The 23,377-nt window shown below is 41.7% G+C and overlaps 1 protein-coding gene across 2 annotated transcripts; it reads left to right on the plus strand.

The window, feature by feature from the left end:
• Positions 1-6,650: 6,650 nt before the first annotated feature.
• On the plus strand, positions 6,651-21,966 carry Sfpq (splicing factor proline and glutamine rich). 2 transcript variants are annotated; one of them, XM_055610827.1, is made up of 13 exons: positions 6,652-7,573; positions 8,129-8,317; positions 8,590-8,891; positions 8,992-9,087; positions 10,372-10,568; positions 10,671-10,755; positions 11,090-11,207; positions 11,700-11,748; positions 11,828-11,949; positions 14,295-17,263; positions 20,277-20,323; positions 21,451-21,530; positions 21,882-21,966. In XM_055610827.1, the coding sequence occupies exons 1-10, from the start codon at positions 6,764-6,766 to the stop codon at positions 14,430-14,432; spliced, it is 2,106 nt and encodes a 701-aa protein (XP_055466802.1). In that variant the 5' UTR covers positions 6,652-6,763; the 3' UTR covers positions 14,433-17,263; positions 20,277-20,323; positions 21,451-21,530; positions 21,882-21,966. The 2 variants fall into 2 exon arrangements, with proteins under 2 accessions (XP_055466803.1, XP_055466802.1); XM_055610828.1 differs by lacking the exon at positions 14,295-17,263 and having other exon boundaries at positions 6,651-7,573.
• Positions 21,967-23,377: the final 1,411 nt, after the last annotated feature.

The raw sequence follows: 23,377 nt of genomic DNA on the forward strand, positions 1-23,377 counted from the left end.
ACACACACACACACACACACACACACACACACACACACACACACACGGAGTTGAGGGTGGGAGGGAGAAAACCAGAACATTGGAGAGGAAAAAAAAGAAAACAAAAAATTCTTATCTTAGCAACTCAATGAACAGTAGATAATCTTAATGATGTATTTGTACAAAGTAGAAAAACCGGCCTGTCCACACGATACCCATCGGCTGTTAGCTGGAAAGTTGTCTTAAGAGGGAACATTGCTTAAACCGGTATTGTCCTCAGCAAAACAGAAAATATAGTCATCTTGTCTGTGGCAGACAATGTGGGATATAGTCAATTCAAGGCTATTAATAATTGTGCTAAGATGACACATGTGTATGTTACATTTGTCCTGGATTTAGAGTTTATGCTTACAGGACCAATGAGATGGTTTGGTTGGTAAAGCCACTTCCTGTCCAATGATGTAAGCTTTCTAACCGGAAGCCCCCAGACCCTATATAAAAGTGGGAGAACCAGTTCACAAAGCTGATTCCGCAAAGCTGTCCTCTGACCTCCTCCACATTCTATGACGTGCACGAACGCTAATTATACACACACACAATAATAAAAGTTATTGTTATTATTATTATTCTTTGAGTCAGGGTTTCTCTGTGTAACCCTGGCTGTCCTGGACTCACTCTGTTGTTGCTCTCGTTTTTAAACTCTATTTATTTGGGGTTCCTTAAAGCCTCTCCCTTCCAATCCCCCCAACCCTAGGTAAGAGAGAGAAGGTTACTGGGGAGAGGGAACGCACACCCCTTTACTTCTACTGGCTGTTTAGGCCAATGGGTTCTTTTGGGGCTATACCAATTTCCATCAACAGCAAACGCAGGAAGCAGTCTCCTCTGTCTCTCTCCTCCAAGCCACTGTGCCACCAAGCATCTCTCCCATGTCTCTCCAAACTACCACACTGTCAGTTTCTAATCTTTCCAAACTGCTGCTCGGCACAGGCCACCCTTTCTGGGCTCTCCTATTTTCATCTTTCAGAGCCCTAGACCACGCCCCTCTCCATGCTGCATTAGGCAGGTCTTTGCCAGCTGGCAAAGACCTCTCCCCTCAGGAGGCAGTTATCAGCTATGGACACACTAAAGCCCAAACTAAAATCCCACACTTGGGATTAAAACAAAGAGATATTCACATAACATCATTGAGTTTTTAAAGAAGTCAAAACTTCCATTACACCCTGTAGACCAGGCTGCCTGCCTCTGCCTCCAAAGTGTTGGGATCAAAGGTGTGTGCCGCCTAGCTTCTAACATTTTCTTATGGCAAAGTTCATATATGTGAGATCTGTCTTTGAGCTATCATCTTCCATTTGGTAGTCTTTTTAAAAAATAATTTATTTAATTTTATGTGCGTTAGTGTGAAGGTGGCAGATCCCTTGGAATTGGCGGTACAGACAGCTGTGAGCTGCCATGTGGGTGCTGGGAATTGAACCCGGGTCCTTTACACCGTGCTCTTAACCACTGAGCCATCTCTTCAGCCCCTCATTTGGTAATCTTTTATACCTCAGCTTCTTTATTTATTTTCCCCCATCTCCTTTAAGTCTTAGTGGTTAATTTAGGAGCAGTCAAAAGCTGATAAATGCTTTTAGATGAAAGTAAGTACAGAAAAGTCTAGGAAGAGATTTAGGTCACTCTGGGGTTAAGAGATTTGGGAACTCAGGCCACTCAACCAGATCACTCCAAGCTAATGTAAAGGAAAACCTTTTCCTTCCCCTCCCAACACCCCAAAGAACTCTCTGGATGATACAGAAATAGTAAAATATGTTGCAAACGTAGGTAGCATGTTGTCCCCAGATAAAGGAAAACAGTGAGACAAAGCTGTTACTCCACTGCTTCTTTTATTTAGAAAGGGGCTCTAGACACTGATTAGATCTGCTCGGAAATTTGACCCAAGCACTGAAATTAATCCTTCAGAAAGGTTACTTGCTTGGAGTCTTTGTAACTAACAATGGAGTGATAGAGTATGCGCAGCTCTCTGCCAAGGTGATAGAGGAAGTGACATAGCCACTGAGACACCTAGTGGTGAGAATCTTCACTGCACGATCAGCTTGCCGGTTGGACTCGGCTGGATTCACTTCCTGACAGGAAGTACAGAATGGTCAATTTGGAAGGTTAGGTGCCCTCCTTCCTTTGCCTCCGTTTCTGTCCCCAAACCAAGTCTGTTGGGTGAATGAAACTCCAGAGGCACGTGACAATACATCCAAAAATGAATGGAATGGCGTGAGGGAAGTTGGGAGAACTACAAAGTTAAATTAACATTCGATGACCAATGTTGTGGTTTTGAGAGCCCCCAGGGTGCAGTTAAAGATGCAAATTTAGTTAATTGGATTCATATTCATTAGGAAGCAACGTTGTGCTTCATCAAGCATATTTTCTCCCTCTTTACCCTTCTAGGCCTCATAAAAACTCAAACAAGGGGATAATTATAACTTGTGTATTGTAATTACAGTGTTTGAGTAGTAAGATTACCTGCATTCAAAATGCTACGGGTATTGTTCTCTAAGTCACTCAAGCACCGTAATTCACTACAAATTTCAAAACTGAGTTATGTATGTATGTATGTATGTATTGTGTGTGTGTGTGGTTGTTTTTGTTTGTTTGTTTGTTTGTTTGTTTTTATGCGAGTTTCTCTGTGCAGCCCTGGCAGTCCTGGAACTTGCTCTGTAGATCAGGCTGGCCTCAAACTCACAGAGATGTTCCAGCCTCTGCCTTCCAAGAATGCTGGGATCAAAGGTGTCAATCACCACTGTCCAGCTTTGAGTTGTGTTTAACATCTGAAATTAATAACTAATATCTGGGGACATCCTTCAATGATTCAAAAAAGGAAGACACTGGACTCACTCATTCTAGTCCATACTGAGACTATTATTACCACTGTGCTCTGTGCTTTAGTAATTAAAAGAGAAGTTTGAAGTGGGCACGGTTGGGTCATACCCTAAATCCTAGCACTCAGGAAACTGAGCCAGGAGGGACTGCCAAGGATTAGAGGCCAACCTGGGTTGTACAGTGAAAAACTCTTGTCTCAAAAATACAAAATAATTGGGCTAGAGCAATAGCTGAGAGTGGGGGTGCCAGCCATCAAGCCTGATGACCTGAGGTCAGTTTCCCCAGAATCCATGTGGTGGAAGAAGAGAATTGATTCCTATAAGTTGTTTCCTGACCTCCATAAAGCGCACACACACACACATACACAAAATAACTAAAAACACACACACACACAGAGAAAACAAAAAAGAAAGATGCTTTGACACTGCTCTCATGGTAGACACTGTTTAACACTGTTTCTAAACTGTTGATGTGAGTGACTGTTATAAGAATGAAATACAAGTTGGCCACATGCCTGTAATCCCAGCACTTGGAAAGCAAAGGCCAGAGGCTGGTGGCTATGGCACACTGTGCCAACTCGTACTTTGGTGCCGTGTGTGTTTGTGTACAATATTTGGAACATCTGGAGGAGTGGGACAGTAGCAGGAAGAGCGGGGGAGGGGGAAGGAAAATCTTGAGTGTCTCAAGGGGAGGTCATCTGACATAGTTCAGGGCAGGCCTGGCTGGTACAAACCCGTGAACTGTTTGGGCATCTTCATGGGCTTTGAGTGGGCCGTGATCAGGCTGATGATGCAGCAGCTATCCTTGCAGGCTGGTGGTTCTCTTCTCTGACGCTGGGCTTTCTGGAATGCAAGGCTAGGAAATGTCTCCAAAATGTCACCCTGCTCACCACTTCTCTTCTCTCAGAGGCAGGACTTACTAATGGAAACGCACTTACAGCTAATAGCTAATAGTAATGTTGAATGAAGCTGGTGGGTGCGGTCTGCTTTCCAACTGTTTTGTCTCATTCTGCAGAGCCACCCAGCCTTGCTGAGACCTAAGCGGCTGGTATGACTTAATCCAAGTAGTTTTGAATGGTAGAATAAAGATTTTTGCTTTTGAGACAGGATCTCACACAGCCAAGGTTGCTCTTGACTACATTATGTACCTAAGGATGACCTTAAACTTCAGATCTTTCTGTATTTACTTCCAACTGCTGGGAACACAGGTATGTGCCCCCATGCTGGGTTGTTTTTTGTTTGTTTTGTTTCTGTTTTTTGAGACAGAGTTTCTCTGTGTAGCCTTGGGTTTCCTGGAACTCACTCAGTAGACCAGGGTGACCCTGAACCCTTGAACGCAGTGATCTGCCTGCCTCTGCCTCAACAGTGCTAGGATTAAAGGCTTCCAAGGTATGAGGGAAGACTGGGGATTTTCTAAATGGCATTTATTTTGTGGGCATGTCCATATGTGGACATATGTGGGCATCACAGGACAAGTTGGCCTGCAGGAATTGGTTCTTTTCTTCTACCATGTGGGTCTGAGTGATTGAAATAAATCATCACGCTTGATAGAAGAAATCTGTATCCGAGAACCAACCATCTTGCTGGCATAGTAGTATTGGGTTTGGGGAATTTGAAGGAAATTCAAATTCTGTCTGTTGGTTGTTTTCATACTAAGACTTATCAATACCTAAATATTGTAAAAAAAAAAATTACTTTTTGCTTTTTTTGTGGGCTGAGGGCTGAACCTATCTTTTTAAGCAGGCTAGGCACACACTTTACTACTGAGTTATGTCCTCAACCCTGTCTAAATGATTTTTTTTCAACAGCATCTCACTATGTAGCTCTTGCTGGCCTGAAATTCACGCTGTAGACCAGCCTGGCCTTGAACTCAGAGATCTGCCTGCCTCTACCTCCTGAGTGCTGGGACTAATGAAATTGATTCAAGTTACACCCAACTAATTTTTAAAATCCCTATATATTCATGAAGTGTTAAGTGGATGATAAAACAAAACAAAAACAAAACTCAGCCAACCAAGTGGTTTGCATGCCTTTCAGTCCCAGCACTTGGGAGGCAGAGGATGGTGGATCTCTGACTTTGAGGCCAGTCTGATCTCCAAAGCCAGTTCAAGGACAGCCAGGGCTACACAGAGAAACTCTGTCTTGAAAAACCAAATACTGGGCTGGAGAGATGGCTCTGCGGTTAAGAGCACTGTCTGCCCTTCCAAAGGTCATGAGTTCAATTCCTGGTGACCACAGGGTGGCTCACAACCATCTACAATGTGGACTGATCCCCTCTTTCGCCAGACATAAGTAAATGCAGATAGAACACTCGTATACATAAAATAAGTAAATCTTAAAAAAAAAAACAAAAACCAGGGAGCTGGAGAGATGGCTCAGAGATTAAGAACACTGTTTGTTCCTCCAAAGGTCCTGAGTTCAATTCCCAGTAACCATATGATGGCTTAACCATCTATAATAAAATCTGGTGCCCTCTTCTGGTTTTCAGGTACACGTGCAGGCAGAATGCTATATAATAAATAAATAAATCTTAAAAGTGAACTCCAGTAATCTATGGGCGAGCATCCACAAGGAGTTAGGGCAAGGAGTGGGGTGAATATGATGAAAATACATTGTATGCATGTACCTAATTCTCAAAGAACTAATAAAATATTATATAAAAAAAAACAAAAAACAAATACCAACAGAAACACTCATGTTTCCCCACCCCATGATTTGGGTGTAAATTATTACGGTACACACACACACAGTCATATCTGCATTTTTTTTTTGTTTGTTTGTTTGTTTTTATCCCCATATTGGGTATTAAAGTTGAGCTTTCTGCATGTCAGGCAAGCCAAAGGCTGTATAGTCTGCTCTCTCACCAACGCCCGTTTTCCTCTTGGATAAAGGCAGTATTCACTTAAACTTAATGGCAGATGTTATAGTGCTATAACAACCTTGTGTTGTTATAGGCTTTTTGCTGTTTCCTTTTTCTTAAATTTTTATTTTTTTGAGACAGGGTTTCTCACGGTAGCCCTAGTGTCCTTTCCTTGAATCATCAGGCTGGCCTTGAACCCGGAGTCCACCTGCTTTTCGCCACCCGGGTGCTGTGATAAAAGGTGTGTGCCGCCACCCCCGGACCTCAGACAAATTTATTTACTTATGCATTTCTGTATGTGTTTATTTAGTGTGTGTGGGGACGTCGTTTCAGGTAGTACTGGCTCGCTTCGAACTCTATGTACTTGATGATGTAGAAATAAACTTGCACTCCATTAGTCGGCCTCCCTTTTGAGTGGTGGGCTCAGCCTCCCGAGTGACGTTTGCCCGCCTGCTCGCCTCCGATGGGGTTTCAGTAAGCATAACATCGTTTAAACTCTGTGAGATTTTTCTCTAACTTCACTGGCCTGGCACCAAGAAGAGCGAGAGAGCAGGCGCTCAGTTTATAACTTTGCACCAGGGAACATGTTTTTCTGGACGAGGATAACGGACCCGCTCCTGGACCGAGGAAGACCGGAAAGAAAAGTCCCCCCCCCCCCCCCCCCCCGCTAATCCCGGCTGATAGGGCCCTGGATTTTTGATTTCTCGGGAAAGTCGCAGGGCAAGCCCATTCAAATTTCTCCCAGCAAATCACGGAGGTCTGCAGACAATTCCTTCTCCGTTCATGGGTCAAATGGAAGCCTCAGCCCGCCCTCCCGCCCTCCCCGGGACGAGGGAGCCAATAGGGAAGAGGTAGGTGTCGTCATCAATTTCTGAACTTCCTATTGGTCGATTGAGCTGCCAATCTAGGGAGGGCGGGCCGCGCAGAACTGGCCTATTTAAGAAGAGGACAAAGGCGGCGCGCAGCTTGTGTCGTCCGCCATTTTGTGCGAAGCAAGGTGGCATCCACGTTCCCCGAGCGACTTCTTCGCTTCTGCCTCGACCGCCCGTTGACCATAGGCATGTCTCGGGATCGGTTCCGGAGTCGCGGCGGTGGCGGTGGCGGCTTTCACCGGCGCGGAGGCGGCGGCGGCCGCGGCGGCCTCCACGACTTCCGCTCTCCGCCGCCTGGCATGGGCCTCAACCAGAACCGCGGCCCCATGGGCCCGGGCCCCGGCGGCCCGAAGCCGCCTCTCCCGCCACCGCCTCCGCACCAGCAGCAGCAGCAGCAGCCCCCGCCGCAGCAGCCCCCGCCGCAGCAGCCGCCGCCGCACCAGCAGCCGCCGCCGCACCAGCCGCACCAGCCGCAGCCCCCGCCTCCGCCGCAGGACTCGTCCAAGCCCGTCGTCCCGCCAGGCCCCGGCTCGACGCCCGGAGTGAGCAGCGCGCCGCCCCCGGCCGCTTCGGCCCCGCCCGCCAACCCCCCGACCACCGGCGCCCCGCCGGGCCCGGGCCCGACCCCGACGCCGCCGCCCGCCGTCACCTCCTCTGCCCCCGGACCGCCCCCGCCCTCGACGCCCAGCAGCGGCGTGTCGACCACCCCGCCACAGACCGGCGGCCCGCCTCCTCCGCCCGCCGGCGGAGCCGGCCCGGGGCCGAAGCAGGGCCCGGGTCCCGGCGGCCCCAAAGGAGGCAAGATGCCAGGTGGGCCTAAGCCCGGAGGTGGCCCGGGCATGGGCGCTCCCGGTGGGCACCCGAAGCCCCCGCACCGAGGTGGCGGGGAGCCCCGCGGAGGCCGCCAGCACCACCCGCCCTACCATCAGCAGCATCACCAGGGCCCCCCTCCCGGCGGGCCGGCACCCCGCACGGAGGAAAAGATCTCCGACTCGGAGGTGAGTAGTGGCACCAGCTAGCTGTCGGTTTCCCTAAGATGGCGGCGCCTTCCTACCCTCGGCGTTTTTTTCTCCCCCGCCCGCGGCAGCGCAGGCCTCCATTTTGTCGCCAGCCGGAAGCGCGCCTGCGCATGCTCGCGAAGGCGGGGCGGAGGCGCGGTGGGTCTTGTCTTGCGCTAGGGATTGGCTTCCAGCAGGAGAGCTCGTCGGGAGGGCTGCTGGATGCTTGGCAGTCCCTTGGGACTAGTGTAAGGCCTCCAAGGCCTCCGCACTGTTGCAGGAAGCAGGCCAGGACTGCCGTCTTCGCAGTAACCTTTTAGGCCTGCTGACGGCGTCGGGGTGTTACATTGTCATGTGTTTCAAAGCATCTTGTATGATCTCGGCTTCTTTCTGATACTAGTGAGTGATCCAGTTGGATGCCCAAATGTGGTACAATCTCGTAGAATTTGTATGGAGAAAAAGGAAATCGATACTATTGGGTAATGCGGAGTATTTGGGACAACCAGATCTTTTGTCTTTTTCTGGTTTCTAAATTACGTTTGTTTTTTTCGTTAGGGATTTAAAGCTAATTTGTCTCTATTGCGGAGGCCTGGAGAAAAAACTTATACACAGCGCTGTCGGTTGTTTGTGGGAAACCTACCTGCTGATATCACAGAGGATGAATTCAAAAGACTGTTTGCTAAATACGGAGAACCCGGAGAAGTTTTTATCAACAAAGGCAAAGGGTTCGGGTTCATTAAACTTGTGAGTCTATATTTTTTGAACATATATACATAATAAAGAAGAACTTGTTTTTTCCTTCTGTAAACATTTGAAGGTGTGGTTTATAAATGGGATGTGTTAATTGTCCTCATCATTGATACAGTCAGCATAGTACTAATTGGGGCAGAGCTGCTAGGAATGACGGGATGTGGAGAGGAGTTAGACCAAGCTTTGAGTTGAGCTATAGGAATAGGATGGGATGTGACAAATTGAAAACCTTAGTTTTGGAGTTTAAAATGTTCTGCTATTTACAGGAATCTAGAGCCTTGGCTGAAATCGCCAAAGCTGAACTTGATGATACTCCCATGAGAGGTAGACAGCTTCGGGTTCGCTTTGCCACACATGCTGCAGCCCTTTCTGTTCGGAATCTTTCACCATATGTTTCCAATGAACTGTTGGAAGAGGCCTTTAGCCAGTTTGGTCCTATTGAAAGGGCTGTTGTAATTGTGGATGATCGAGGAAGATCTACAGGGAAAGGCATTGTTGAATTTGCTTCTAAGCCAGCAGCAAGAAAAGCATTTGAAAGATGCAGTGAAGGTGTTTTTCTACTGACAACGTAAGTTGTCTTTTGTTTATTTACTAGGTTTTTTTTATAATTTAGGGGGTTAGTTAAAGTAAATTTGGGAGTTGTGATGAGGAATCCTTTCTGTTACTAGGACTCCTCGCCCAGTCATTGTGGAACCACTTGAACAGTTAGATGATGAGGATGGTCTTCCTGAAAAACTGGCCCAGAAGAATCCAATGTATCAAAAGTAAGACTAAGCTTTTTTTCTTTAAAGGAGAAGTATTTCTAAATCAGCTTTTTAGAACGTTAGAAATTTTTTATACACCTGATTGGACTGGAATTCTGTTATGTAAGCCATGTTGTTATGTAGACCAAAACTGTGAAGATGTACTGTCTCCCAAGTGCTGGAATCATAGGTGTGAGCCATCGTGGCAGTGTCTCACATTTTAAAGCGTAGAACGAATATGCGTGATGCAAATACCTGGTTCAAATGGACTTATTATTATTATTGTATGTACGGTTTCTTGAACACCTGTAATCTCAGCATTCAGGGAGGCAGAGGCAGGCGGATCTCTGTTGAGCTCAAGGTCAGCTTGGTCTACAAAGTGAGTCCAGGACAGCCAAGGCTACACAGAAAGCCTGTCTCAAAAAACTCAAAAAAACAGTTTAGGTAAACAACTTAAGACTTGTGTGCATTTGTCTAGGAGGCAAGTTGCAGGCCAGCCAGGGCTACACATTGGGACCTTGTATCAAAAATGGGTGGGGATTATAATGAAGGTGGTGTTAGACTAAGCAAAGGGTTCAGGAGAATGAAAGGTAGTTAAGAAATGTTGACAAACCCTTTGTTTAAGCATTGTCAACTAAATATAGTTTAGTTTTTAATATGTGCGTTGCCTGCGTGTATGTATGAACTACGTGTGCCTGTTTCTCAAGAAGGCAAGAGGAAGGTGTCATTACAAGTTGCCTTGTGCTGGTTTACCAATCTGGCTCCTTTTGGGGAAGAACAGCTTTGCTTTTTTACTGCTGAGTCATCTCTATAGACCCTTTCACTGTATCATTCTTGGTTTTTCTGTTTTACATTGCTTGTGTTTCTTTACCATAGTTGAGTAGGATATCAAGTTGGGAGCCTTAACACCTGCTTGATAGGGTAGAGAAAGGATCATGGTTTTTTTTTGTTGTTGTTTTTTTTTTTTGTGTGTGTGTGTGTGTGTGTGTGTGTGTGTGTGTGTGTCTGTGTGTGTCTGTGTGGTTCCTGTGTCCATTTTTGGTGCTGGGGATCAAATCCAAGTCATTATACATTATGTTACATGATTACATAAATGCCATACCAGGTAGTTAATGTTTTTATTCATTTGTTTTTTCAAGTCAGGGTTTCACTGTAGCCCTGGCTGAGATCTACCATCCTCAGTCTCCCAAGTACTGGGATTGAAGTCATGAGCTACCATGCCAGGTTTAAGGTTTTTGTTTTTTTTGGAAGTCAGGTAAATACTGCATTCTCAAAGTGGCTTCTGTATACATTTTGTGTTGTCAGAGAGAGAGAAACACCACCTCGTTTTGCTCAGCATGGCACATTTGAGTATGAATATTCTCAACGATGGAAGTCCTTGGATGAAATGGAAAAACAGCAAAGGGAACAAGTTGAAAAAAACATGAAGGACGCAAAAGACAAATTGGAAAGTGAAATGGAAGATGCCTACCATGAGCATCAGGCAAATCTTTTGCGCCAAGGTAAAAAAAAAAAAGCCTCAGAATTTTACTAGTAAGCATCAGTTGGTATCTTAAACTGGTCAGCGCCTCAGTAACATGAATAAAATATTTTCCAATGTTTAGATCTGATGAGACGACAGGAAGAATTAAGGCGCATGGAGGAACTTCACAGTCAAGAAATGCAGAAACGTAAAGAAATGCAATTGAGGTATAGTGTTAAATTCAGCCTTTACTAATGCTCTAATGCATTCTGACTTGCAGACAAGCTGCACAGTGCAGCTTTATATTAGGAAAGCTTATCACCTTTACCAGAATGTTGCTATGTTTAGAGTTATGTTTTAGACTTCACAAACTTAGTTTAATCTACACTTTCTAAAATTCAAAGACAAACCACTACCAGCTCTTTTAAGTAGAGTTTCTTCCGGAGCTCCATTTCCCACTGCCTCTACAGTACCTTTAAAAGCAAGGGTCACCACACTTGGCTTCTTAAGTTTTAAAGATATGGGTGACACTTTGGTTTGTATGTCTGAAAAATACTATAGGCAAGAGGAGGAACGACGTAGAAGAGAGGAAGAGATGATGATTCGCCAACGTGAGATGGAAGAGCAAATGAGACGCCAACGAGAAGAAAGTTACAGCAGAATGGGCTACATGGATCCAGTAAGTTTTGTTAATTGGAATTGTCTGTGGAAGCCTGTAGGTACTGTTTATCATAAAATTTACTCAGTGTAAATGTGTACTCTCACAGTGTAGCTGTTTTCTTCTGTTTGTGTGTGCAAATTGCTGTTTACCAGAACCAGGATCTAACTGGCTCCAATTTAAATGGAGGTTTTTGTTAGTTGCTTTAATAGTCTTAACCTGTTTTCAGGACACTGCATACCACAAATTAAGTAGAAACACATGCATTTTGAGCTCTGAATTGTTTTGTGTTTTTTTGAGTTGAGGTCTTGGTGCATAGCTTTGACTGGCTTGGAATTCTCATGTACACTAGGTTGGTGTCAGATCAAACTGTCTATGCCTCAAGTGCTGGAATTAGTATATTTCACCAAACCTGGAAAAAATTTTTGTGTTGCAATCTTTTTCTATTTGGGTACTTGTTACAGGTTTCACATACAAGTAAGAATTTTATTTTTGTGCTTTTCCCCTCACCAGAGAGAAAGAGACATGAGAATGGGTGGTGGTGGAACAATGAACATGGGAGGTAAGTGAGATTTTAATAAAGGGTATCGTCACACAGAGGGAGTATTCTGTTGGTTGTGACCACTGTTTTTGTTTCCTAGATCCTTATGGTTCAGGAGGCCAGAAATTTCCACCTCTAGGTGGTGGTGGTGGCATAGGTTATGAAGCTAATCCTGGAGTTCCACCAGCAACCATGAGTGGTTCCATGATGGGAAGTGACATGGTAATGTATCCCGTGGGACATAGTACAACGGAAATTCTTAATTTCACGACTTGAGTATTTATTTTTTTCTCTCTCTTTCTCTCTTTTTTTAAAGTAGCCGACTGGACTTTTAGTTCCCCCATTGTGTAAATATATATAATACTGAGGACTACTTTGGCAATGTAGAACTACGTGTGGTAACCTACCAGATTTGGTTGCCAACAGGAGTCAATGCTGTTAGTATGTGAAGTTATCTTTGGCGATAAGTAGATAGGGATTTTCAATTTTATTGTCTGTGCACTTTTGAATCTCCAGCGCACGACAAATCCAAAATTCAGATGTTAGATAATTGTATATGGTTTTTCTGCATCCAAGTGAGAAATGGCACAGTGCCATTCTTTGAGCTGGTATTTGTCATAAATACGAATCAGACTTGAGATTTGTAGTCTTAAGCATGTTGAGTGACAGGTAGGACTTTGACGTATATTTGTGGTTTCTATTTCTGCCCATGAAAAGGGTACCTGCTAGTGCTTTGACTCGTCGCTTCCCACATGTTGGGTTTCTCTGTAGGTACATCTAAAAACTGAGGTTTTTACTTTGCTACAGGGTAGCAAAAATCAATAATTAAGCATACTGATTGTGTGCATTTGTTCTGAACATCTTTATGGAATCACGCTTTATTTATATGAGATAGCCAGTCAGGTGCTTTCAGATAGTCAAGTGAATTTTGTTATGAGTGGCTGCAGCAGGGGTAGCGCTGTCCTTCTGATCTTAGGATCTGCATTTTGGTGGGAATAAGTTTTTGAAGCTAAGTTGTGTCTAAATAATGCATACATAGCATTTTGTCTCAAAGGAGCTGCATTTTGTAGCTCATAAGATATTTTATAAATATGAATTTAAGGTTTTAGTGTGAGACCTTATTTAAGACCTGCCTAAGGCTTCTTGAGAATTAAAGTTAGCATTATATAAATGGTTAGATATAGTGCTATTAGGTTTCTTCAAATTGAACTTATAATTAACATTTTAATCTTAAGTACTTATTGAAGGCACAAGGTATATATATATCAAATTTGACAAGTGTTTAGGTTCTCTGTCTAGAAATAGGTTTATACATTTAACAGCTTCTGAGTCCTTAGATACTTTAATATAACTGAAGCTTCAAATTTTCATAGCTCTTTTGTAGAAGTCATAGACCTGAAGATTTTTCAAAAGTAAATGATTGAAAGTAATCTGTTCCAGTAGTTCTATAGTGCTTTGTTTTTGTTTTTTTTTGTTTGTTTGTTTGTTTTAAGTTGAAATTGTAGGAATAGTAAAAATTTTAGCAATAGTTAAAGCCTGGTGCCATCTTTTTTTTATTTGTTTACTTTGAGTAATGACCAGTAACTGGGCTATTTTGAGAAGAATTTTAAGTGGAATGACTGTAGGGTTCTGCTGTTAGGATATTTGGGTTTTATTTTACTTTGTGTTTTAAAGTCAAAATACTTAAAACTAGATGAATTAGTGAAAGTCGCTCACTGCTTTATCACAGTCATTTTAGCTTGGTGATAGGCTGTTTTGGGAGATAACGTTAAAACATGGAATCATAACAAAGTGAAGGTGCACTTTACCAAACTAAGAAAAAGCTGGACTTTGAAGTAGGTGGGCTGTGTATTGTGTTTGTAACGATGTAGAAACATAATGTGCATGTAAGTTTCTCTGGCTATAGCGATGGCTCTGAAGTGTGGTATGCCTGTGAGACTGTGGCAAAATAAGTTCTTGACCAAGTTTCTGTGCCGGTTAAGTGAGAATCTCAGGGTTTTTGTGTGCTTTTTCTTTTTTGTAGTCTGGTAGCATTTTATTAAGCTTCATTCCAACCTTTTAAGATTTCTGCAACTTTGCAGATCTGTCTTAAGATCTTGAAAAGCACAAGGTTTCTTATGCAGCACATGCCACTAACTGGTGAGTAGGCCTTTGTCCCCTCATTGAGTTGCCTTTGTCTGATTGGGCTTGTTAGGCTTGGAGATCACATTCTGTTCATACCTGGACAAGCGGTTCAGTGGATTAATCTGATGTGAATTGCTTAGAACTCATTTTGGAATGGGTTTTCACATCTGCACTAATTCTTAAATTTTTTAGCACTACAGGGAAGATCTATTCTTTGAAACAGGTGTATGAGAATGGCTCAAGTGGGAACATACCACAAGGCATGTATTATCGTAAACTAATTTTCAAATTACCCTTTTTTCCTTTCTATGTTCCCGGTACCTGTGGATCGACTCATTGGTGATTGTATCGACGAACGTTGACTACGGAACCTTCTAAAATATTTACTTAACACACATGGACATCAACTACATTTAATGAACTGTTAATTATTGTTTCAATAGCGTACTGAGCGCTTTGGGCAGGGAGGTGCGGGTCCTGTGGGCGGACAAGGTCCTAGAGGAATGGGGCCTGGAACTCCAGCAGGATATGGTAGAGGGAGAGAAGAGTATGAGGGGCCAAATAAAAAACCCCGATTTTAGATATTTAGGCTTTCATTCCAGTTTGGTTTTTGTCTTTTCTTGTTTAGACACCACTTTTAAATTCTTGCATTTTAGTAAGAAAGCTACCTTTTTATGGATGTTAGAAGTTTATTGACCTGATATTTGTAAATGGTCTGTTTGGGCAGGTAAAATTATGTAACGCAGTGTTTGAAACAGGAGAAAATTTTCTTTTTATTTACTTTTTTTTAACTGTATAATGTTTCTCAAGTTAATGGCAGTGTACCTTGTGCCACCGAATTTCCAAAGTGTACCATTTTTTTTTTTTTTTTTTACTGTGCTTCAAATAAATAGAAAAATAGTTATAATACTGATCTTCAACTTTGCTATTCATGCTTCTATGCACATTAGGCTAGGTATTTCACTTGGAAAGCATGACCGTGTTTAGGCCTTTGAGTGGCATATGCCATTTTTGGGAAACGTATCTGGAGGCTAAGTATTGCTTTCTATAAATGGTGGCCACCCCTTGTTTTAAAAAATGCATATTGAAGTAGTTAGGATTTGTTTGGCATTATAGGAAGCAGGCTGGTGCTCAGCGTTTTTTTAAATGGTTATCTTAGAAGAAGTTGAACTGTAAGTCTTAATTCAGGAACATGTATTAAGATTATGGAATGGGTATAAACTACTGGTAGTGAGAGAAAAAGGGGGTTTGGTTAAACGGATCCCTTATGGCCCTATCTATGATCTTTTCCTAGAAAGCGTTTAAAAATGGAAAGATCATCTTGTTGCATTTTCCCTGTTGTTTTGTTTTAAACAAATCCCAAGCCCTACAAATGGCTTGTACTGAACTTTTGCATTTGAATTAAAGATTGTTAAACATGAAGCCTTTTCATGTATTCAAATGATTTAAAAGATGGGATTTAGCCTGAAATTTAAAGTTGAAGAGTTAAGGGTTAATTATAACATAGGTTAGGTTTAGCCTTATGTACTCTAACATACACCTCCTTGTGCTACTTCTATTTAGCAAAATCTGTAGTCTAAAAAATCTATTGGTTCTTTTCAAGAGCTCTAGTGGTGACTTAACCAAGCAGGACTTCCATAAAACCATTGTCACTTTGGAGTTGACCATTTTAATGTAGCCCTAAACCTGCAAAGAGTTGCTCAGGCTACATAAGTACAAATATTCTTCCTCCCACCATTAAGCTTGGGGATGTTTTGAGATGTCAGTTGATTGTCAACTTCATTGAATTTTCTTAGAACAAGAGACTTCTGACCTGATAATAATAAAGTAGACTATTTACTGTTGTCTATGAGTATAATGGGAGCTTGATTTTCTTCCCAGTGTAAATATGCTAAGAGGAAAAACTTCTAACAGTATGTAAAGTAATTAAATAGCTTGGCTCTATTCTTAGTTACATTTCCATCCAAGTCTACATTTTAGGACTTTCACTATGGATGTCTTCATCTTTCTCACCTCTATCTTTGGTGCTAATTGGCAAACGAAATTCTAAATCACTTGCTGAGGTTGAGTATTGTGCTTGAGTACAAAAGGAGACCTATTGTGGAAACAAATGAGTACTTCATGCATAGGGAAGTTGTAATTTTTTAAAGTAAAACACTAGTGGATTATGAAAAGCAAGTCACCAAATGGTTGTTTGACAGGTATATGTTCTATAAAGGGAGAAGAAATCTCCTTAGAAAATACATTCACCAGTACACTGGGAAATAGGTAGTTATGTCATAATTACAGTGATTAGAAGGTTTTTGGCCAAGTGAAATTAATTGGTGATACATAAAGATTTTCTGTATGGAAACAAAGATCTGGATTTGAAAGAAGCTCATTTGGTTGAATTGTGTAGTAGGGACCATAATAATGTAATTGAGGGGTGTCAATGGGACACCCATGGAGGGTGAATTTGAATGTTATGTGGGTGGGGGTTGGAAGGGAAACGGGAAAATCTGCCTATAAAATTAATGTTTCAGTTTATTTTTCAGATTACATGCCTTTCTTTATAAGGGATGCTGGCACAGACCCCTAAATTAAGCTTTTGGGTAGTAATATACTTTGAGGAGTGGTGAAAGAATGATTTCCTTAGATTGTGGCTCTTGATAGCCTTTTTGTGGGCTGTAGAGTTGCTAAACAGTGTTTAGCAGATACGGTTGTACAGTGTCAACCAATATTGACTTACAACCAAGGGTTGTAAGCTACTGAGACTTTCAATAAGTCTTTATGTGATGGTTTAGTGTATTAGCGAGTTTAAATCATTTTGAGCAGTTGTACCAAAAGGTAAAAGGAAAACTAGGGTGGGAGGGGAAGACAACAGGGTGTATTTTAGACATTTTCCCTTTGAAGAAACACTTGCCCCTATTTCTTTCTTTACCTTCTCAAAATTTTGTTTGCAGAGGACACTTGACATTTTTCTTTTAAAAGTTCTCCAAGACAGTATATTTAACAGGCATGCTATAAGCTGAACCCATTGACAATTAAGTGATGAAAGCGTAGTCTTTTGTCCCTAGAAAGCTCCTAAGTACTTCAAGACCCACCACATTTTAGTGTTGCACCACTAATATAAAGATAATTTGGGAAATTGTAATGTTACACCTGTGCAATTCTTACAAGTGGCATATCATGGCAGATTAAAATTTAGGTACTTGGCTTGGGTAAGCCACAAAGTTGTGGCGGAATGTTTTGTGGTGTTCTTGGACTGCAATTGTGCACTATTAAAGTAGAGGCCTGCTACATAACTGCATTTAGCCAGCATTTCTGCAGTGCGTAACTGTGAGGAACGTAGTACCGCAAATGGCAATGGACATTAGGACCCGGATGTAGTATTCCTGCTTGCTCCAAGATTCTCATTGCCGACTGCATACAGGTAGGTAACAAGCAATATAATCTAACTTGGTGACTTGCTATGTGCTTTTATTCAGTGGGCATTCTGACATCACACTTCTGACAGTGAAATTACAGTGCAGCACCTAATACTTGTATGATAAGCTAGGTTACTTAAAAATCTGGGTCTGGGGTTAGATCTGTAATTTGTTAGGAAGAATTCATTCAGTGTTGAAATTCTTAGAAAAATGCAAACTTGAATCCTTGTGTCTTGACTCAGTTTTGTGGTTTTCTTTAGTTCCATTGTAACTGAAAATAAAATGCAACACATCTATCTGGTTGATGGGGGAGGGAACCAAACCATACTTGATCTGGGGTGCTCATAGCATCTTGGTGAAGACTGTAGTATGTGATAGTCTCCTTAGTAGCAAACTTGACCTCCCATTGGTCAGCAATGTCTAATTTCATTATGCAAACTTGATAATTGTTCTGCAGTTCAGTGAATTAAGACTAAATGACATGGGGTGGTGGAGGGTTTTTTTTTTGTAATGTGATCAAAATTTTTCAGGTGTGGGATTCATGGGAACACTTTTGTTACTAACTTGGGCTTAGATGGGAATCCTATGAACAGTTATGTGGCTTGTCTGAATCTGTTTATACTCTAAACTTGGGGGAAAGCAGTGTGAAACACTTGACTTAGTTGAAAACATGCTGGGAATCATTCCCCATCATGAGACTTCGTCGTATTCTGTAGAATGAGTACGTTTGTTCAGAGTAGCTCTTTGAACTTCATTCCCTAGCTTTAGGGATGTGTTTGATAGTCCAAAATGATTAATCATGGGAATACATAAGCACCTTCCTTTGTTGATTAGGACTTGAACTTTCTATCAACAGGTTTTGTTTTGTTTTGTTTTGTTTTTTTTTAGACCTCAATTAATTTAACCTTGGTGTTTAGCTAGCATGCATGAAAAAAAAAACCGCTTCCACTTGTAATGCTTTCTGCTCTATAACTGGAACGTTTGGTTCATTTTGCATACGTGCCGCTGAAAACTTCAGGACTGTGAGAATTTTTCTTCTAATGAATCAAGAAGAATGGCTTGCTCTTGGTCAGGCAAGTCAGATGGTGGGGCAGATTTGTATTTTACTTCAAGCAACTTGTGATTACTGGTAGATGAAAGCAATGGTGACTTAGCATCTTATACAATACAGATCAAACTGTGATATGAGTATCACTAACCTGCCTGAAACCCTGCTGGGGGCATTGCAGTGCCATAGTCTGTTAAATCGGTAGCACAAGTGTGCTACCGTGGCTCAGTTAGCGATTTTGAATGTTAACAAGAGCTCAGGCTTATTTCTTTTGAACAGAAACAACTTGGAGAGAATATACTTGATACATTGACTTAGAGGACTTAGGGTGGGATGATTCCCCCCTCCCCCTTGATCTCCTTTAATACTCTGCTATAGGCTTTTGTACATCAGAATGAAAAAACACTGACTCTTGTAGATTCCTGCTAGTTGAATTTGTATGTAGATGTAAGTTGTACTGGGTTTTTTTTTAAATACTCAAAAAAAAAAAGCTGGGAATTAAATGGGTTCCAGCAATACTATATATACTAAGGTGCTTGCATTGTATTTCATAATCTTGTTGCAACCAAAAATACTATTTTTTTTTTTTTTAAATGAAAATCTAACTTCAGAGGTGTGATGCCAGAATGTATTATCGTACTGTTAGGCCCTTGGAGCAGATCCCCGTGCTTTCTGAAAGATGAACGAAATGTAATGGGTACTCTTCATATAAGGCTGCTGGCAGCCTACCAGCAATGCATACTCTTACTCTTCCTAATGAAGAGATGCGTGTGATTAGTTTGGACTTTAACCTTAATGGGGGTGCATGTCTCCTATTGTTAATCATTGTCAGCTGCAGTGACATGATCCACAGTCCTGCATTTACCGCTGCCTTTGTGTTAATGATTTTTGGACAGGTTTTAGAGCTCTGGGGTGTTTGTTCTGAGCCTTTTCTTGGTTTCGGCTTTAGCTGATAATGTTTAGTGCTGTCTAGCTAGTGCAGTTTTCAAATGGCTCCCTACTAGGAAGAGAATCCAGAGGATTTAACTGCTCCTTTTATCATCTGTCATTGCTGCTAGATAATGATTGGCATTTTTTTAGACTCAAATGTGGAAACCTCAACAGCTATTGGTAAACTACCAAACCTAAAAATATTTTTGAACACCAGTGCTGGAGAAAGGAAATAAAGGTGAAAAGGGCCTGGACATAGAATAGGGATAATTGGAGAATGGGGAAAGAATGCAAAACGATATAGTATCCCTTATGGATGGTCCATGTGCAACAGTAATGATACAGGGAGGAAGAAAAACCTGGAACCTGAATTTAAGGCTGGGCTTTGTGTTTCTTGTGCACTGTGCCAGGTACATAGTGAAGGAAATGACTTCTCCCTTAGAAAAACCTTCCTTGCTGTCCCAGTAAGGCATATCTTCCCTGCCCTAACTTTAAAGCACAGTTGAGGCCTTGGAGGACAAAGATTGAGGCAAATACATAGGATTGCAGGGTTAAGAACTGCAGTGTTGTGTGCTGTGGGAAAGGGTCAAAAGCACTCCTGGAGGTTATTCTACCAATGAATGAAAGCATGGAATTGACTGGGAAGCAGGGTACGTTGTAGAGCTATAGCTCGTTCAGTAAGGTAAACGTTGTCACATACCTTCACATAAGGGATAGTATATTTTGGGTTGCAGTCAAACTTCATTGTGCTCAGACTGGTGAAAATAGAAATTAGGCTTTTGCATTTTAAAGAAGATAGTTTTCTTTCTAATTCTGTCATCTACTTATTACTTACATAGGGAATAATTTTAGCTCCCCCCCCCCCATAAGGTTTCTTCCTGTTTTTTGTTTTGTTTTTTGTTTGTTTTAATGCTACAACTTATTCCAGTCTTTTAATCTCTGGAATTTTGCTCTTTGAAATGTGGAAGTTAACTAGCATTTTTCAAGCCTTTATCTTACACCCTTGTCTTCCGTATTAACTTTTTCTTGTTATTCTTTAGGTAAGAATGATTGATGTTGGCTGATTTTGGAGTCTCATTTACTTGAGGTAAGTGTCCTTAGTACTGTGGGTTTAGGACCTGATTTTTCTTTTGGCTTGGTGGATAAAATACGTTGAGCTGAAGGCTTTTTTGGTCGTTGATAATTTATCAAGATACCAGTTTTAGTTTTGTCAAAGTGGAGAATGTAGCTTAGGGATTGGGAGTACTTGCCTTGTATATGCTGTCCTATACCTGAGTTTGATTCCTAGTACCAAGGGCCAAATATTATTTGAGCATACTGACTAAAACAAAAAGAATGTGAAGTAGAATTCTTTTGGTTTTTTGCTTTTCAAGACAGTGTTTCTATGCAGTCTTGGCTGTCCTGGAACTCAGTAGACCAGGCTGGCCTCGATTAGGATTAAAGGTGTACCCCACCACCACCTTTAAGTAGAATATTTAAAAACTTCATGCTATGGCTCAAGAATTGACTCAGCATTTAAGAACACTAGCTGCTCTTCCAGAGGACTGGGGTTTGGTTCCTAGTACCTACACGGCCAAAACATTTAACACAATGAAGCAATTTTTGAAAATTCTTTGAAAACAACAAAACCCTAAAAACTGATGCTTAAAACTGAAATAATAACAACTTCAAAACTTGAATTAAAAAAATATGGGGATTTAGCTCGGTGGTAGAGCGTTTGCTAATGCCCTGGGTTCCAACCTCAGCTCTGGGGGGGAAAAAGCCAAAAGAAATAAGGGTGGGACAAGGCGCATGTTGTAATCTCAGACAAAGACAGGTGGATCTCTCTGAGTTCAAGACTAGCCTGGTCTACAAAATAAGTCTAGGACAGCTAAGGCTTATACAAATAAACCCTGTCTTTTAAGAAACAAAAAACTTTGCTGTAATTGCTGTAAAAAAAATGCTGTAATTGCAGGTTTTAAAATTCCATTTGTGACAGTGGGTGGATCTTATAGTCACCTAAAAAAATTGTTTAGGGGTTCTCTGAATTTGAGGTCAGTTTGGTCTACAAGGTGAGTTCAGGACAGCCAAGGTTATACACACAGAGACCTTGTCTTGGGAAACCCAAAAGAAAAAAAAAAATGTTCAGAACCCATGCCCCTAAAATGTACTTTTTCTTAATACCAGCACAAAATACATAAACTATAATCTGTGGGCTATTGTGTTTTATTGTAGGTGGAATAAATTGTTCAAGAGATACCACACAGCATGGGCCAGCCAAGAGGGAAAGCCACAAATCATTTAGGACAAAGATGGTGAGTGAAAATGTTAATTTCTTTGGATACACAGACTTGTGTGTTGTAGTATGGCTGGAGCTTGCTGTGAAGTAAAACATGACCTTTTTAAATTTTGGTCTTCCTTCCACTACCTCCAAAGAACTGGGATTACAGAGTTAGTTTGTGTGCTGTAAAGGCTTCATGAAGGATGTTAGGCAGATGCCGCCACCATAAACTGAACTATCCTTTACCCAGCATTTTAAACTGCCTTTGTAGCTCTTTGCTACTATAAAATACCACATTTCTTGATTTAACAGGGTGGTGTTGGGGGTTTAGTAAATTGTTTGAAGTCTTGATAAAATGGATTAATTGTATTTTTTTCATTGGCAGGATCAAGTGAGCTGTATCAGAACATGAGTCAAGATAAAAGAGGAATGGATATTTATTGGCATTAATAAAGATATTTTAAAATCTTGCCTGTCTTTTGTTCAGCTAGTACTGGCAGATTTCTGGGATTTGTCTGATGAGCCCTAAGTTAACTCTAGGTACAAAGCCTATTTTTTTTAAAAGTTTATTTTTGTTCTGGCGCAGTGTTTTCTTTGTGTAACCCTGGTGGTCCTGTGGACCGGGCTGGCTTTGAGTTCAGCCATCTGCCTCCCTGCCTTCCAGAGTGCTGGGATTATTTGGTGAGCACCACTGAGCCTGGCTCAAAGCTTATGTTTTTAAAGTTGGTGCTCTCTACATGTATAGTTTGACTCAGGTTTCACAGGGTTACAAAAAAAAGTCCTGAAAGTGGTGCAGGCAAAACAGGATAGTTGGCAAGGTTCTTGTTGGTTTTCATTTTTGTTTTGTTTTTTAAAGAAGGCTGAAAATAGAAAAAGGTTTAGCCAGGCAGGCCAATCTGAGTTACAGGCATGTGTGGTCTATGTTGTTCCGGGACAGCCAGAGCTATATAGTGAGACCCTTTCTCTGGCTGTTAGTTTGGTAGAAGATTCTTAGATGTGACCAAAGGAAAGAACACTAGCTAGAGCTTATGCTTCAGAGAATTGTCAATGGGTAACTTGGAAAAGATGGTCAGTGAGATAGCCACATGGGTAAAGGTGTCTTGCACCGAAGTTGTTAAGTTCCTTCTCATCCACATGATTCTGTTCTCATGACTTCGTAATGTGTTCTGTGGTGTGCACACAGAAATAGCTTGGTAAATGCTGAATGGATGGTTAGTAAAGCTTTAATATCAATCCATAGTGGATGCTTATTGCAAAGCATGTACATGGATTTGTTAACCCGCAAGATGGAAGAGTACATTCTCAGACCCTGTGTTAAGTCTGTCTAGAAAAGTCCTAAGTCAGTGTTGGGTTCATAGATGACACAGTAAGAGTACTTATATTCTTGCAAAGGACCTAGGTTCAGTTCCCATCACCTCATAGGGGTGTCTACATATATACTCTTCAGCGCTGCAGTCTTTACCTGTACTTAAGATCCCTAAGAATATCCAGTGTTGGGAAGAATATGATGAAATGAACTTAATATACTGTTGAAAAAAATACTGGGCATGTCAGAAAACACTTGGTGAATTAATTGTATTCTATTAGCAAATATTGACATGTTTGCCCAAGTATGCCCTATACTGCATTTGAGCACTGGCAAATTTATATGGGCTTCACATTTGTCGGCCTCAGCATAAATCTTGACACAGGTAAAGACCAGTGCTGTAGTTGCCTTTAATTCCAGCATTTGGGAAGCAGCAGATGGTGGATCTGCCAGGGCTAAACCATCAGGGGGTCGGGGATGGGGAGCAGAATCTCACTGCCTATCTACTGCCTTCAACTTCCAAGTTACAATTAAAGACAAATGCAGTCATGCGGTCACTTGATCTTAAATTTGTT

Source organism: Psammomys obesus, unplaced genomic scaffold (assembly GCF_907164565.1).
Source record: "Psammomys obesus unplaced genomic scaffold, mPsaObe1.curated_primary_1811, whole genome shotgun sequence".
Taxonomy (NCBI): Eukaryota; Metazoa; Chordata; class Mammalia; order Rodentia; family Muridae; genus Psammomys; species Psammomys obesus.

Bases quoted from the DNA above. Each gene is read 5' to 3' on its own strand.
- Sfpq (XM_055610827.1), top strand. From the start codon at position 6,764: ATGTCTCGGGATCGGTTCCGGAGTCGCGGCGGTGGCGGTGGCGGCTTT. The intron at 7,574-8,128 runs GTGAGTAGTGGC...TTTTTTCGTTAG, and splicing joins AAAAGATCTCCGACTCGGAG to GGATTTAAAGCTAATTTGTC. The intron at 8,892-8,991 runs GTAAGTTGTCTT...TTCTGTTACTAG, and splicing joins GGTGTTTTTCTACTGACAAC to GACTCCTCGCCCAGTCATTG.